Consider the following 15,646-nt stretch of genomic DNA (forward strand, 5'->3'; position numbering starts at 1 on the left):
CTGAATTCTTTGGTCATTTCAGAGACACCGAGTTAGCCAAGCTACCCACGGGGATGCTGAACCTCATCAAGAGGAAATACCCTCACACTGTGACCCGACTGATCGAGATCCTAGGTCAAAGGTTATTAGGTCAGGTTGAAGAAAAGATGGGCGCTACCAAGATAGCAGGTAAATGGGCCTATCAGTTACAAGCATCGATAGTTAACAACTTGTTGCATATAGTACTGTGTTTGCTGAACGCATGCAGGATGGTGATTCACAATGCATGTTGGAAAGTTCATGTCGTATGATGTCACCTCAGGGCACCTTCTTACAAAGAGTTGCAATTGATCCGATTAACCACAACTAAGGAAAGCCATCTATTCCAACATCTAAAATGCATGTTTGTTCATAATGTTTTCTAGATATGATTGTATACTCTTGTATTCACTGTTGTCTGGATATTTCAGTGTGCATCCTCTTTTTTTCCAAAGGACATTGTGCAAATTTCCCGTAAGAAATATTTTGACAATGATGGATTTCCATATAGTTGTGGTGGATTGGATCAGTCATAACTCTTTGTAAGACTGATCCCAGGCTTAGTAGTAGTATAGACATGTCTGCTGATGTTCCACAGAAAATCTGACGTTACAAATGCCTGGAACATGTTCTTAGGTGCTGATTCAGATTCTCGTCATTTTGTCTTCCATTTTGCTGAAGTTGAAATATGATCATTGGAGATAAAGATTTTTTTAAATAAAATTAGTATTTCTATGCAAAAACTGTTAAAGTTGATGAGGGCAACGGGAAATTCAGTCCCAATATTCAAAATATATGGGAAAATTTTGGGTATCCCATTTTTAGCACACTGCATATTTACAATACGGTACTAGTAATGCTTTGTGTTCTTTCTCTTGTGTGGCAGAAGAGAGAAGTAATACGCTAGAGAACCTGTCCGATATAGTTAATAAATGTTTTGTATTCTTTCTGTTGTATAGCGGAAAAGAGAAGTAATACGGTAGAGAACCTGTCTGATATAGTTGATAAATATTTTTTATTCTTTCTGATGTATAGCGGAAGAGAGAGGTAATGTGGTAGAGAACCTGTCCGATGTAGGTAATAAATGTTTTGTATTCTTTCTGTTGTATAGCGGAAGAGAGAAGGAATACAGTGGAGAACCTTTCCACCGTGGCTCTGATTCCTGGATCTGATGATGTACCCCTGGCCAGGTTTGCTCTGGAGTTGACACATTCACTCAGTGCAGTAGGTAAGGTTGGTGGTAATATAGTCTTTCAGTCTAAGGGTCATGAGTTCAAATCCCCAGCCGTGGCAATTACTTCCTTTACAGCAATTCAGTGGATTCACAATACGGTGCGCCATCTATCGGTTGCAGCGAACCGGCCAAATTTCTAACTTCGGGGTCGACATCGCGCGCAGACGCAGGCAGCGCACAGTGCTAGTATACTGCAATGAGACTGTGATGCTTCAAAAATGAAAACCATATGGCATGAAATACACCATTAACGGTCTAAATTTCGCAATTAAATATGCGGGCAGATTTCTCTCCCACTACCTGGACCTTATTAAACAGCATGTCCGGTCGAGCCGTGTTGGCCAGTGCTGAATGATCGCATGCATGCATACACTTTAGTAGTAGCGTGCTCAACAGATGTCGACTTTTTCCCATGATGCATCGCAGATTTCGGCCCATCCGCTGCAACCGATTGCACACCATATCACTGAATTCCATGAATGGTGCCCTGAGCACTATTCAGGGTATGTACACACACTTCAAGAACTGCATTTTCACTACTACAGTCAAACCTGTGTAGAAAGATGGCCAAGACGACCAAGAGAGGCAAGTGAAACAATCTTCATGAGCAGGTGGCCTTTCTGGACTGTTTCCTTTAATAGGAAAAACAAACTTAGATTTTTGTAGCCCCCCCCCTCCTTGATCCAGAAGGTCAGAGTTCAAATCCCAATACACTTATCTCTATTTCAAATTCAAGAGTAGCACTTATATGACTCTCCATATCTGTGAAATAAATATTTGTTAATTGAGAATGAATGTACAGTGTATTGAAAAAACGGAGGATGAGTGTAAAATAATCATGACAAATAGAAATGAGATAAAAAGAGTGAGCATTTCATTTTATCCCACATTTCATAGGTTCTGTTTTGAGGTTAACCAAGGAGCACATTCTTCAAACATTAGGAGGTTCTGCACTTGACAGGTAAAACCACATATTGTGATCTATCTTTCTATTCTTACAAAAATGTCATTTGTCTCTGTGTGTAGTCAGTTAAAAATTTTAATTTGTATTTTGTGTGGAATAAGTAAAGGAAGAAAAAATAAAAATAAAGTAAGATTAAAAGCTATCAATTGTATCTTCTAAGATCTCTCTTGAAAACATCTGCAGTATTAAAAGCACAATTTCTTTGTGGATATATTATTAAGCCTACTACACGCTACACTATCTGATGCTTCCTGGGGGATCTTTCATAGAACAAATAGTGATTTCATTGACACTTTGTTATAAGCTACTGAAACCCTTGCATCTGATTGGCCAAGAGCAAATTTGTCAGTAAAAAATCAATAAGGTGCTTCATGAAGCATTTCTCTGTATTTTTTTTTTTTTTACAAGAGCGAAGTGGGCTCAGTTGGTAAAGTGTCTGCCTGTCGATCCAAAGATTGTGGGGTCGAGTCCACCCCGGACGGAGGACTGAAGCCAGTGTGCTGTGTGTAAATGTCTCTCACATGTTCCATAGATGCAGGCTATGTTACAGTTGAAAACACTCTTTCCCTCTGATCCAATACAAAGGACTCTGGTGGAGACTTTGGTATGAACGTATATACAGGTTTATTATACAGGCCAGCTAGGCAGGTCAATCAACAGGCATGGTATCCATGTTGCGGGAGGTGTATGGAGTGCTTAGATATCCATACTGATATCGTAACACCCTCGGGTAGGACATTAAATGGAGGCCCCGTGTAGAAGAGAGTCACCTCCTTTGCACGTTAAGAACCCATTGCACTATTCGTATAATAGTAGGGGGAAACCCCGGCATAGTTGTCTACCTGCACTCCCCCAATCAGTTATATCGGGAGGAGAGACCTGCAGGTCATAGTGATTCAGTTTGTTTTTCGCCTCCAAGGCATAGGTGACGCCAAACCAATAATTATAATAACAAATCATTTTTTCATTGCATATGAAAATTCAAACAAGTAAAAATGCTCTTATTTGACGTTCTGAGTAATGCTAGGAGTACTAGATTAATAGGTTTTTTTTTTCAATTTCCTTTCTTGAATAGTGTCCATGAGTATCGTTTGACCAGTTGGCTTGGTCAGCAGGAGGACCTTCATAGGATTGTTATCTATCAGGCGGACAAGAGAATGACCACATGGACACAGAGATGCATCAGACAGGTATGCTTACTCGTCGGTTGGGGGCAGTCATCACAGATTGTTATAATGACATGGCTATAGTACTAGTAAAGGGATATTCCAGGCTGAAAATAATCAGATTTTAAGAGATAGGGTAGTATCAGACAAACACTGACATTTTCGTCAAATTTGGACAAGGAATAACAAAATGGTGTCATTCAAACTTTCTCATTCAGCTTTTTCCACAAATATAGTTAATGTTTCAAGTTTTTGTTTTGTTTTTTTTATCAGATTTCAGTGTGATTTTCAGCATTTTGCACATATGATTTTACTATTATTTTCTGCATGTATCATTATTTTCGGACTGGTATACCCCTTAAAGTTTCTATGTGATATGATTAGGAATTGTTTGTCCTGAAAATATGGCTATGGGACCTTTCTTAACCTTCCTTTTGATTTGAGAAGGAAAATTTCACTCACCCTTGTATTATTATTATTTTTTCTTTATATCAAATGCCTTGGCTGTCATTCAAGTACAATTTCTTGCCTCTTCAAAATTTACTTTAGCAAACGAGGCATTAAAGCTCTGTTGGTCTAGCAGTGATTTTGTAATCCAAATGAGATGAGCTGAATGTGGCTTGAGTAGCGATGGTTTGAGTAGTTGCAGGATGAAGTGAAGATAGGTTACCTGACGTTTCGGGCAGGTTGACTGTCCGTGTCTGAAGACTGTATTCCTTCCCTTTTTCACATTACACATGGTGAACCGTAAACCTTCTCCACGTTAGATTTAGATTTGTAATCATATACTTGGGAATTTGACCCAATATTCAGCTAATGGGTGATTCCATGCTAGAAAAACCAGCCATTTTCACGACACTTTACAACCTGCTTTCCAAATAAACAAGGAACTGCAATTTGTTTTCTGGTAATACTGAAGTACTATTGGGTAGTCATGTAAAAAAATGACAACCAACAAAAATATGTTTTCCATTGATGAATTAGGGGATGAGAATGTTGCGTGTCGTACGGGACATTTCTGATTCCCGTACAACACACAACATTTTCACCTTTAATTCACCCGTACTCAAACATTTTTTGTTGGTTATCAGTTTTTCACATCACCACCCACTTTAACTTTATCACTGACCAAAAAGAAAGTACTATTGCTAAAGCATTTAGCTAAGAGACCGTAAATTGTCAAATTGTCCTGTAAGACACGTATGGAATCACCCTATTCCTTCATCCCCTGAATTTATTATTCTCCATTCCAGGCTGATTGTATATTGATTGTAGCTCTTGCTGATAGAGACCCAAACAATGTAAGTGAGATGGAAACACAACTAGAAGCTCTAGCTGTCAGAGCACAGAAGGAACTCATCCTGCTACACAGAGAAAAGGATGGGGTATATAAGTAAGTTTGGTCACTTCAGTCTACCCTTGTCTATTAGTCCACATTCTTATCTCTTATACACTTCAAGATAAATACCACTTTTAATGATCTCAAAACAATTCTGAACAGAATCCGATGAAATTACCACCCAAGTGTTTGTATGCATAAACAAAAAATATGGGGCAATTGGCTCTGGAAAAAAAATGTGTAAATGTTGAGAAATGAGCAAAATAAGCACAGAATTCCATAAAATGTTAGGTATTTTGCTATAAGATATTAATACACTGTCCCACATCTGCCTTTTTGTGTTAGTGATCATCAGGATTTTTGGTTTTCAGCTAAGATTTCATAAAGAGATAAAGTTATTTCAATGTACCAAAACTAGATGTAGGATAATATGGTGGCACTTAAGCTTGATTTTAAAAGCTTTCTCATGAAATGATTGTTTGCTGCAATTACTTTCTTTTACCTTAAATTGAACATCACATATATATTTCTCATAGGGATGTAGTCAAGGTCAGTAGTTCTGATCCTGGAGAGCACTTGAGAAAACATTCTCCCACATACTTTGTTATTTGGCTCCAGCCAAGGCCGGCAAAATGTGGCCTCGAGACTGGCCTTGACTATATCCCTGATTATTACCTGTATCAGACATCTGAGCTGGTACTCTACAAAACCGTATTGCCTTACATTTTGTGATAATCGGGAAGGGATAGGTATATTGTATATTGTTTCCTCGGTCTCAATGCATGTATTGACTTTGCATGCAGAGACAACGCAAAATATACCTGGTCTCACATCCTGGCATATAAAGAAATACGTTTCATAATGATCCGCGCACCAACAATAAGGACAAGTATGTCGTAATTGTATAAATCGCAGAGCCTAGACCCTGATAATAACATGACACAATAGAAATATATTCTTTAAAAGAAATATCACCATTATGGTTTTTGCTCTAGATATCTGATTTGGATAATAATAAAAATAGTGACTGGCTCTTCTTTCGGGGAACATCAAATATATTGCCCTTGAAAGACCCATATTGCCTTCATAGAAAGAATTAGGCCAATATGATTCTTTTGCTGGCAATATATTTGATGTTCCCCTCAAGGCCAGTCAATATTATATAATTATACACTTTAAAATGATTGATGAAATTAGAAATATTTCAAAAACTTTCTGTCCCGTACAGGCCACCTAGTGGAACAGCTGAGTGGCTCAACGCCCGCGGATGGTGTGTATCTCACCATCACATCCGATGCCCGAAGAGAATGTTCAGTAAGCGTTCTCCTGCCAGGGTTCGGGAGACCTACGACCGTCTATTTGACACCAAGGCTGATAGCAGGTCTGACTTCTCTCGGCTAGCTCGCTTCTTGACGGGTACTTCGATTGGTTTGGTCCTTGGAGGTGGCGGAGCAAGGTAGGAATGTGTGCAATGAAAGGACACATCTTTTGTCCTCTTTCAGGATATGGTTTAGTTTAGGGCTAACAAAGACAAAACCATTTTTTTTTTTTTTCTTGATCAAAAAGGATAAGTTTTCAGTAGGATTTTTTTTAGCGAAGTACTTTGGCAGGATCGTTCAAACACTTCATGTGTAACTTTTCAATGAAAATGTGATTGATCTAAAAAGTTATGCATAAGTAAATTATAATAATTTTCATTACATTCAAAGCCATTTGTTTAGCGTCGTCTATTTTGAAATAATGTTTTCCATTGTACATTATAATTTGCCCTAAAGGCCAAATATTATTGGCCACAAATGATTGCCATACTATTCTGCTGTGTTGTATTGCATTAAATTTTCATAATTTCTATGGACAAAACATGTTGAAATTGATATTAACCTGACCTGAGCCTGAGCTGTTGCTTCTAGCAATCATATATACAAGATCATACTGAGAACTTATTGAATGAAACCAGACAAAATATGATGAAAATTTAATAAGACGAAATGCAGAAATGTCAGTCTTAATATTAGCTCTCAGGAGACTTCCCTTTGAAGGCTTTATTTCATATAGTATATATGTATTAAAACTGATGTAGCTTATTTTCAGACCCAATGAGTAAATGAGTCTTTTGCGTTGGAATCCCACAAGCAACCTTTCATTATCAATTATCACACTTCATCATGGACAAAGCAATAGGGAAAGACAGAATGTTGCTATGAAATACGCATAGTGCCTTATATTATAGCAGGATTCCTGCTGAAAGATTCAACAAAGGCTTTTGAAAAGGTATCTTACTTGAAGTTGGATTAGACCTAATAGCAGTTCTCACTAAGGATAAATACAGACTTATAACACCCTTTTTTTTCTTTAAAGGGGCATATCCCAGCTGGGGATCATCAAGGCAATGGAGGAATATGGCATCCCTATCGACATTGTGGGCGGGGTCAGCATCGGCGCCCTCAACTCCGCACTCTACGCCGAAGATGTCAACAGCACCATCATGGAGAAGAGACTGACGGCATTCTGCAAGGATTTCGGGTCTCTGTGGAAAAGGGTCATCGACCTCACCTACCCGGCCACTGCCATGTTCACAGGTCAGTGCACTTTTGGAAGGTCAATGACCTTTGAGACTTGTCATTGACCTCATGTTTTCACTTTGTTTTTGTACTGTTTTTCATTGAGAAGAAGTTGACAGGATTGATCATAGGGCTGATGTCTGTGGTTCATTGATTGATTAGTGTGTGTTATCAATCATAAGAGTCAGTTCAATGATTCGATTGCTAAACTTTTAAAACCACCAGTTGAACCCATGGTTTATGCAGAATTTCTGTATAAGTTGCGCTTATTTACCAAGTATATTAAAAATGTCCAATGCAGATGCGTGCTTTTGTCAAAGTGTGCCAAATTGACGCCTGTTGCCATGGATATCCACGCTATTTTATTTATGAGTCCACTCCTCAAACAGTGGATTCATGAATAAAATAGAGTATTTAACCATGGTAACAGGTGCCAATTTAGCGCACTGTGGCAAAAGCACGCATCAGCATTGGACTTTTTTTAATATATGCAGTAAATTAGCGTAAATATAAACAGGACACGTGCATTAACCATGGGTTCAACCGATGGTTTTAAAAATCATCTTTGTGAATTAGGGTCATAATTTTAGTACTTGAGAAGAAGTTGACAGGATTAATTAAGCCAGCCTACACCCCATGTGATAAAGCTTAGTAATTGATCATGAGGCTGATATCTATGATTGATTGCATTGACTATTGTGTATGATCAATCGCTAAACAGGACCCAGATGCGGTTTTAAGCACATTTTGCTGCCTTCTTTATTTCTTTGGTGAGATGAAATTTAAAGATAAATTCCAGTTGTGGTAACGATTTCAAAATGAGTTCGTACAGAATCCAATGAAATGACCACCAAAGTGTCTGTTTGTATAAATAAAAAATATGTAACAAAGGACTCTGGAAGAAATTGTGTAATTGCTGAGACATTAGCAAATAAGCATGGGATTAGGGTCAAGCGTCGGGCCGACATTCAAAGCAATAATAATACACTGTCCCACTTGCGCTTATCTGTGTTGGTGATCTTCAGTGTGAACATTTTTCAGCGTAGATATCAAGATCTCACAAAGTTCAGTTTATGTAACTGTACCAGATCTAGATCCTCGATGGTATAGTGACAAGTAAGCTTGGTGTCACACACTTTCTTGTGAAATCAGTGTTTACTGCAACTACTGGCATTTATCTTTAAAGGATTGGAAATAAAGGCCAAGTCTTAAAAAGAAATGAGATTGATTTACATCAAGCACACTCTTGGCATGAATACAAAACAGGAGATAAAATCAATCTTGAATTAGAATTTGATCTAAATATATCACAACTATGTTAAACATGAAGTCCTTGAAACTGTTTCATAAAACAAATAGTGATTTTTCACTACCTAGTTTTTGTTCTGAGCCAATCAGATGCATGGATTTCACTAGCTTATAACAGTTTTCAGTGAAAATTACCATTTGTTGAATGAAATGCTCCATGATACAGTTTTGAGAAATATTGGCTGATACCCAATAAAATATTCCTGTTATAAGGGAATGTATGTTTAACCATAACAATAATCTTACAAGGAATCTTTATCAGATAAATCACATTAATGGTAAAAAAGGTAACAAGTTAAGATTCCTTTGTTTTTTGTTAAAAAATTGATACAGGTCACAACTTTAACAAGAGCATAAGTGACCTGTTTGGGGATAAACAGATTGAGGACCTATGGCTGCCATACTTTACCATCTCAACGGATATCACCAAATATGCACTCAGAATACACACCAGTGGTAAGAACATTTGCAGTGGTTGTTGTTTTGTTGAAGTAGTAGTAGTAGTAGTAGTAGTAGTAGTAGTAGTAGTAGTAGTAGTAGTAGTAGTAGTAGTAGTAGTAGCAGTAGTAGCAGTAGTAGCAGTAGTAGCAGTAGTAGCAGTAGTAGCAGTAGTAGCAGTAGTAGCAGCAGTAGTAGCAGTAGTAGCAGTAGTAGCAGTAGTAGCAGTAGTAGCAGTAGTAGCAGTAGTAGCAGTAGTAGCAGTAGTAGCAGTAGTAGCAGTAGTAGCAGTAGTAGTAGTAGTAGTAGTAGCAGCAGCAGCAGCAGCAGCAGTTGTTAGTGGTTATGATGATGATGGAAGCAGTGGTGATGGTGGTTGTTTTGGGATAAATTGCAATGATAAGGAGGATGATGTGGTGCAGGTAGTGATTATGGTGGCAAATAATGTGGCATTAACTTACTGAATATGATTTTATTTCTCATACAGTACACATTTTCCAGAGACCCCAGCCCGAGTTATCTCAGGCATCGGGTGCAATTGGTTAATATGGTTGATGATGATGATTTTTTTTAATGAGGGGTTGGTTGAAATGGTGATGGGGGTACAGGTGATGATGGTGATGATGGTGATAATGATGAAGATGATGATGGTGATGATGATGGTGATATTGATGATGGTGATGATGATGAATGTGATGATGGTGATGATGGTGGTGTTGATTGTGATATTGATGATGATGATGCTGATGATGATGATGATATTGATGATGTTGATGTTGGTGATGATGATGATGCTGATGATGATGATGGTGATATTGATGATGGTGATGATGAATGTGATGATGGTGATGATGATGATGGTGTTGATGAAGATGATGATGCTGATGATGCTGATGATGATGATATTGATGATGTTGATGATGATGGTGATGATGATGAGGATGATGATGATGATGATGGTGATGGTGTTGATGATGATGGTGATGATGATGAAATAACTGCTACATGTATCTTGATTATATCATCCAGGTTCTCTGTGGCGCTATGTCAGGGCAAGCATGTCCCTGTCAGGGTACTTACCTCCTCTGTGTGACCCCAAAGATGGTCATCTCTTACTGGACGGTGGCTACGTCAACAACCTTCCTGGTAAGGATGAACTTTAATTTGCAAAAATTAATTTGAAATAAGAGGTTTAAGAAGAACAGAACAGTCATTTCCCGTAGCCTAAATTTATCCTTTTGCTAACTCTTGTCAGTTTTCTGCAGTACAAATTATTCACAATTCATAATACTGCTTAAACCAGTGGAAAACAAATCCCTTTGTTGTGATATGCCCTTTGTGTCATGCTAAGCATGAAACTTAATAGCTCTTAATGGTCCACCAATATTTCAAGTAACTTAAGAATGGGGTTTGGTACACTAGCAGTAGAGTATGACCATATTTTTTATGATTTAAAAAAATCCCTCTCCCTATGAACTGCTGTATAATTGTTATGTTTTGTTCATGTGTGATTTCATATTTTTTTTTACTTGTTATTATGTTGAATTGTTAGATGCCTTCAGCATTTCTTGGAGTGGATATGTGTGCATTAGAAGTGTGATTATAATTATTATTATTATCTAGAATTTCTCTTTTTGATATGCTTGCCAAATGATTGCAAGATATGTTTGTTATGTATTCTGTAAAGTGTGAGATTTGCCTCATCATTGATATTTCTTACGGTTAATGAGGAGACCTTTTAGATTCTCAAAACGCATTCTTTATTTTTCTTAGCTGACATTATGCGAGCAATGGGGTACCTTCTATCTTAGCCATTGATGTATGAAGTGAAGATACCTCTAGCATTGCCAACTATGTTGATAATTAACAGATAGTATTTTGTTTGATGTGCTCCTTAGCTGACATGCGAGCTATGGGTGTACTTACTTTCTTTGGAAGCAAAGATACCTCTAACATTACTAACTGTTATGAAAGTTAACATTTTGTTTGATATGTTTCTTAGCTGACATCATGCGAGCTATGGGGGTACCTACTATCTTAGCCATTGATGTAGGAAGTGAAGATACCTCGAGCATTACTAACTATGTTGATAATTAACAGATATTTTATTTGATGTGTTCCTTAGCTGACATGCAAGCTATGGGTGTACATACCTCTAACATTACTAACATTACTAACTATTGTGAAAGTTAACATTTTGTTTAATATGTTTCTTAGCCGACATCATGCGAGCTATGGGAGTACCTACTATCTTAGCCATTGACGTAGGAAGCGAGGATACCTCTAGCATCACAAACTATGGTGATGAGCTCTCGGGTTGGTGGCTCCTTTGGAAGAGATGGAACCCATGGGCCGAACCAGTCAGGGTGAGTCTTTCAAATCTCCATTATCATTGGAATTGATGTTACATGGACATCCATAAAAGTGGGAGAGATCTGGCCAACACTCGGTGTGGTGGTCTGTCATTGGCTAGTTTAAACCCTTTGAGAAAACGGGAGGCGCGATAGCTCAGTCGGTAGAGTGGAGGTTTCGGATTCCGATGACCGGGTTCTATTCTCACTTGGTGTGCTAGCGCCCTTTGGTAAGGCATTAATCCTCATCACCAGGTCCCTCGGAGAGGACCTTAAGCCGTTGTTCCTCTGGTTGCTTGCTTATAAGCATTCATGCTTTCTTAGCAATCAGGTAAAAAAAATCACCACCTTTTTTCATGCAGAGGATAAATTCACCTATAATTTTACTTGTATAGAGGAACTGAAATTATTTCAGAGGAAAATTACATGTTTTGCTACTTGGTGGCATACTTATTGTGGTATGAGTGTGTTTAGTATTGAATTGGCGTATCATCATTCAGTTGGACCTGTATTTCAACACTACACTGTTTTATCATCTCAGGTGCCAAGTCTTGATGAGATCCAGTCCCGCCTAGCCTATGTGTCCTCTATGAAGATGCTGGAAGAGGTCAAGGATAGCTCGTACTGTGAATATATCAGACCACCAATCAATAAGTAAGATTTAAACCTCATGTTTTTATGTCAGGATGTTTTCAAAGGTTGTGTTATCATGCCTATTAAGATTAGAGTTGGGGGGGAGGTGTTGAAGAAGTTGAGGATAGTAGTTGCTACCGTTAATGCATCTGACAACCAATCAGGGAGTGAGATTTTAGCACTTTGGTTTTCTGTATGATGTCAGAATGATTTATAAAGGTATGCTATCTTTACTAACTTTATAGAAGTGAAAATTTCAGAAAAGAATTCAGAAAAATTGCTATAAAGGTCATTCTTTAATTATTTTTCCTTCGTCATCTGTGAACCAGCTTTGCTACATTAGCCTTCCACCGTCATCGTGAGATCTTAGAGGTTGGTTACCATCACGGCGTTACTGTGTTCAGTGGATGGAAGAAGTCTGGTTACCTCCAAGCATTCCTCTCAGAGAAGTCATCTACCCATCACAAAAGAGGAAAGGTTAGAATACTCAATATTTCAAAATTTAGTGCTCCATTCTTTTAGAAAATTTTGTTTTATCTGTGTAATTGTATGATTTATTTAGTACTGCATTCATTATATTACAGTATACTTATCTTAGAACTTCATTATCAAAATATTCCCTCATAGAAGTAACAATGTAAATGATGATTCTTGTAATTTCTACAGTCATTCATCTACTACTATGTCATTGTTAATGGATTTTGAAATTGATTTGTTGAGATTTACATTATTTTATCTCTCAGAGTTAGAACTACCTAGTAATCTTGTCCATCCATTCTATTTATATTTATTAAAACATTGATATTTGTCATGTTCTTTGCTTCTTTTCCATCACAAGCATAGTTTTTTTGAACATTAACCCTAATCTGAAGGCACAGACCTTGATTGAAACTTTGATTAACAAGTTGGTCTCCAAAGAAGACTGTTTTTTATCTCTTTGCCTCTTCCTTGGGGATTTATTGTTTAAAAAAATTACATATATACATATTTACATAGGTATAACTTTTTTTAAAGAGTCGAATGATAAGATATTTACAAAAGGAATTACAATATATCAATAATTTTCTTGACCTATAATACACAAAATTTTTATATCCGTAATGATTTAAATAAAACTTCAAATGTGAAACAAATTCTGTGATCATCTCTTATTGCTATGATTTAGATTTTGAAGGTTGCATTTTACATAACGATTATAAACTGTGCAAAATTGATCTTCAAATTAATAATATCAAATTTTGGGTTGTATATTTTGTATCCAATTAACAATGTTTCCATAGGTATCACCATATCTTCTTTAAAAATAAAATAAATCAACCTCGATATAATTTCCCAATAAACTTTAATCTTCTTGCAAAAAACAGAAAATGACCAATGGTCTCAATTTCATTGCAGATTTTGCATTGATTTGTATTAACAACTTTCCACTTGTACAAATTGTCTCTAGAAGGTAATATTTTATGTAACAGTCTGAAATTGAATTGCTTCATTCTTTTATCTTTTTGAATTTAAAATGAAGGATATCTTTTCAAACTAGAAGACTGGCAGATATAAAACTTACTGTTTCAACTGAGGGCCTTCTGTGCACAAATCAGGGTTCCCAGGGAAATCAGGGAAAATTATTTTACTTTTTTGCAGTCAGGGAAAAATTTGGGAATTTGATTAAAAAAAAAAATCAAATCAGGGAAATATGCCTCAAATGAGGGAAAAAATCATGGAATTTGGATTGGCCTGAATGAAGAAAGCACGGTAGTCAGTCAGACTTTGTTTTTATGCCAGTCTTCTGTGGGCGCACCGTGGTCTAGTTGTTCAGACTATTGCCTTTCAAACAGGGTTGTGGGTTCAAATCCTAACCATGGTGTGTTTTCCTTTAGCAAGAAATGTATCCACACTGTGCTGCACTCGACCCAGGTGAGGTGAATGGGTACCCGGCAGGATTAATTCCTTGCATGCACTGAGTGCCGGTGATGGTAGCTCAAGCTAAATCCGGGGCAATAATAGCAGTGCTTTGTATCCTCAGGCAAAAAGCGCTTTATAAATCCAGCTATTATTATTATTATTTTGTTGCATATCAGAACAACATCCATTGAATGACTGGTTACGGTAGTTATGGGGTATGGTGGATGGCTGTATGGGGAGAAGGGAGGCAATTACATGCCTGTGTAATAGTACTAATTAGTTTTACATAATTTTTTTTATGCTGGAAATATATATAATTCACTGCAACAACTTAGAAAACATGCGAAACTGGAAATGGGTTTAAATAATTATCAGGGAATTTTTAAACTTCATCAGGGAAAAAATCAGGGAATTTTGTTTTCTTGAAAAGCTGGGAACCCTATTAATGGTTTGTACAACAGACTATTTAAGTTTAACCATGCACAATATTTTGTTATTTCTGAAATTCTAGCCTGGTACACCCAATGTGCATCCTCGTTTCACTGACCTAGCAGCACTGGTCACTCGGATGGAACCTCAGAAACAAGCCATTCCAGATCCAGGTTAGTCACGATCAGTGATGTAGTCCCACATGCCAAGATCCATGTCTGTTTACTGGGGGGGGGGGGTACATGTAGATCATTGCTGACACCAGACTTCACAAAATCATTTGAAATACCTGTAATAGATATTTGGGGGTAAAGTAAACTCAATGTACCATTTTAAAAGAAATCAAAATATCAACTTGAGATAGAATGCACTATGAACATGCAACAAAATAAGTCAGAGTATATTTTTATGGATGAAGGTGCATCAAGCTTATTTACAATATTTGAATTATATACATGGATGATACTATCTGCAATGTATTACATTTATTTTATGTTTGATTATATGCTTTGTGGAGAAATAATGACTCAAGAGTTTATTAAAAAAAAAAATCTTTGGCCACAGCTTGCATAGCCTTGGGCATCTGTCAGTCCAGGGTAAGTGAGGTAATGTGTTTCCCATAAGGTAGTGGGTGGAATTTCCAGTGGCATTAAATAATGTCTGCTGTGCATATATCTCATTCCACTCTGCGTGATTCACATCAGGGCCCCGTCTTACAAAGAGTTACAATTGATCTGATCCACCACAACTATGGAAAGCCAACAATGTCAACAACTATAAAGCATGTTTGCTTAGAATAATTTCTAGATATGATGTATACTTCAGGGCTTGAATTAATTTACGGCCATCGATGGCTATGGCCATGGATTCCTCTTTGCTTGGCCGTTACGCCCTCCAGAAAAGTTATTCTGTCACGGCCATATATTTACCTGCCCTTTTCCAATGGCCGTCATGCCCCTTTGGTCAAAGAAATGCCTTTTTTCTTTTGGCTGCCATGCCCATTTTTCTCTCAATAATTTGATATAGATGATGAATTTCTCATTTTATGATATGAAATAATGTTAAAAAAATGTCTTTACCAATCAGTGATGAGTGAAACCGTATTTTGCCACCGTTTTGTAGAAATAATGGAACAATCAAATAATGAAAAAGAATTCTCATAGAAGTTAAAATCAGTCAATAAATGGCATTCTTATGTTAAGCTCTTTTTTTCTAAAAAAAGAAGGATACCGGTATGCATTATATGAGCTGTCTGGAAATATAAGGCAGCTTATATTTGTGATGCAATGTCTGCAACACAGTTATT

General features: G+C 37.2%; 1 protein-coding gene across 1 annotated transcript in view; it reads left to right on the forward strand.

Annotated features, from left to right (window-relative positions):
* Positions 1–15,646, forward strand: part of LOC121429120 (patatin-like phospholipase domain-containing protein 7) — a 41,897-nt gene that overhangs the window by 21,145 nt on the left and 5,106 nt on the right. Inside the window, exons 18-30 of the mRNA XM_041626031.1 lie at positions 23–168; positions 1,130–1,246; positions 2,150–2,213; positions 3,292–3,406; positions 4,636–4,775; positions 5,950–6,177; positions 7,080–7,300; positions 8,924–9,046; positions 10,058–10,174; positions 11,246–11,394; positions 11,921–12,033; positions 12,342–12,489; positions 14,423–14,513. Coding sequence (XP_041481965.1) covers positions 23–168; positions 1,130–1,246; positions 2,150–2,213; positions 3,292–3,406; positions 4,636–4,775; positions 5,950–6,177; positions 7,080–7,300; positions 8,924–9,046; positions 10,058–10,174; positions 11,246–11,394; positions 11,921–12,033; positions 12,342–12,489; positions 14,423–14,513 — 1,772 coding nt within the window. The remainder of the gene's footprint in view (positions 1–22; positions 169–1,129; positions 1,247–2,149; positions 2,214–3,291; positions 3,407–4,635; positions 4,776–5,949; positions 6,178–7,079; positions 7,301–8,923; positions 9,047–10,057; positions 10,175–11,245; positions 11,395–11,920; positions 12,034–12,341; positions 12,490–14,422; positions 14,514–15,646) is intronic.

This window comes from Lytechinus variegatus, chromosome 15 (assembly GCF_018143015.1).
Source record: "Lytechinus variegatus isolate NC3 chromosome 15, Lvar_3.0, whole genome shotgun sequence".
NCBI classification, from domain to species: domain Eukaryota; kingdom Metazoa; phylum Echinodermata; class Echinoidea; order Temnopleuroida; family Toxopneustidae; genus Lytechinus; species Lytechinus variegatus.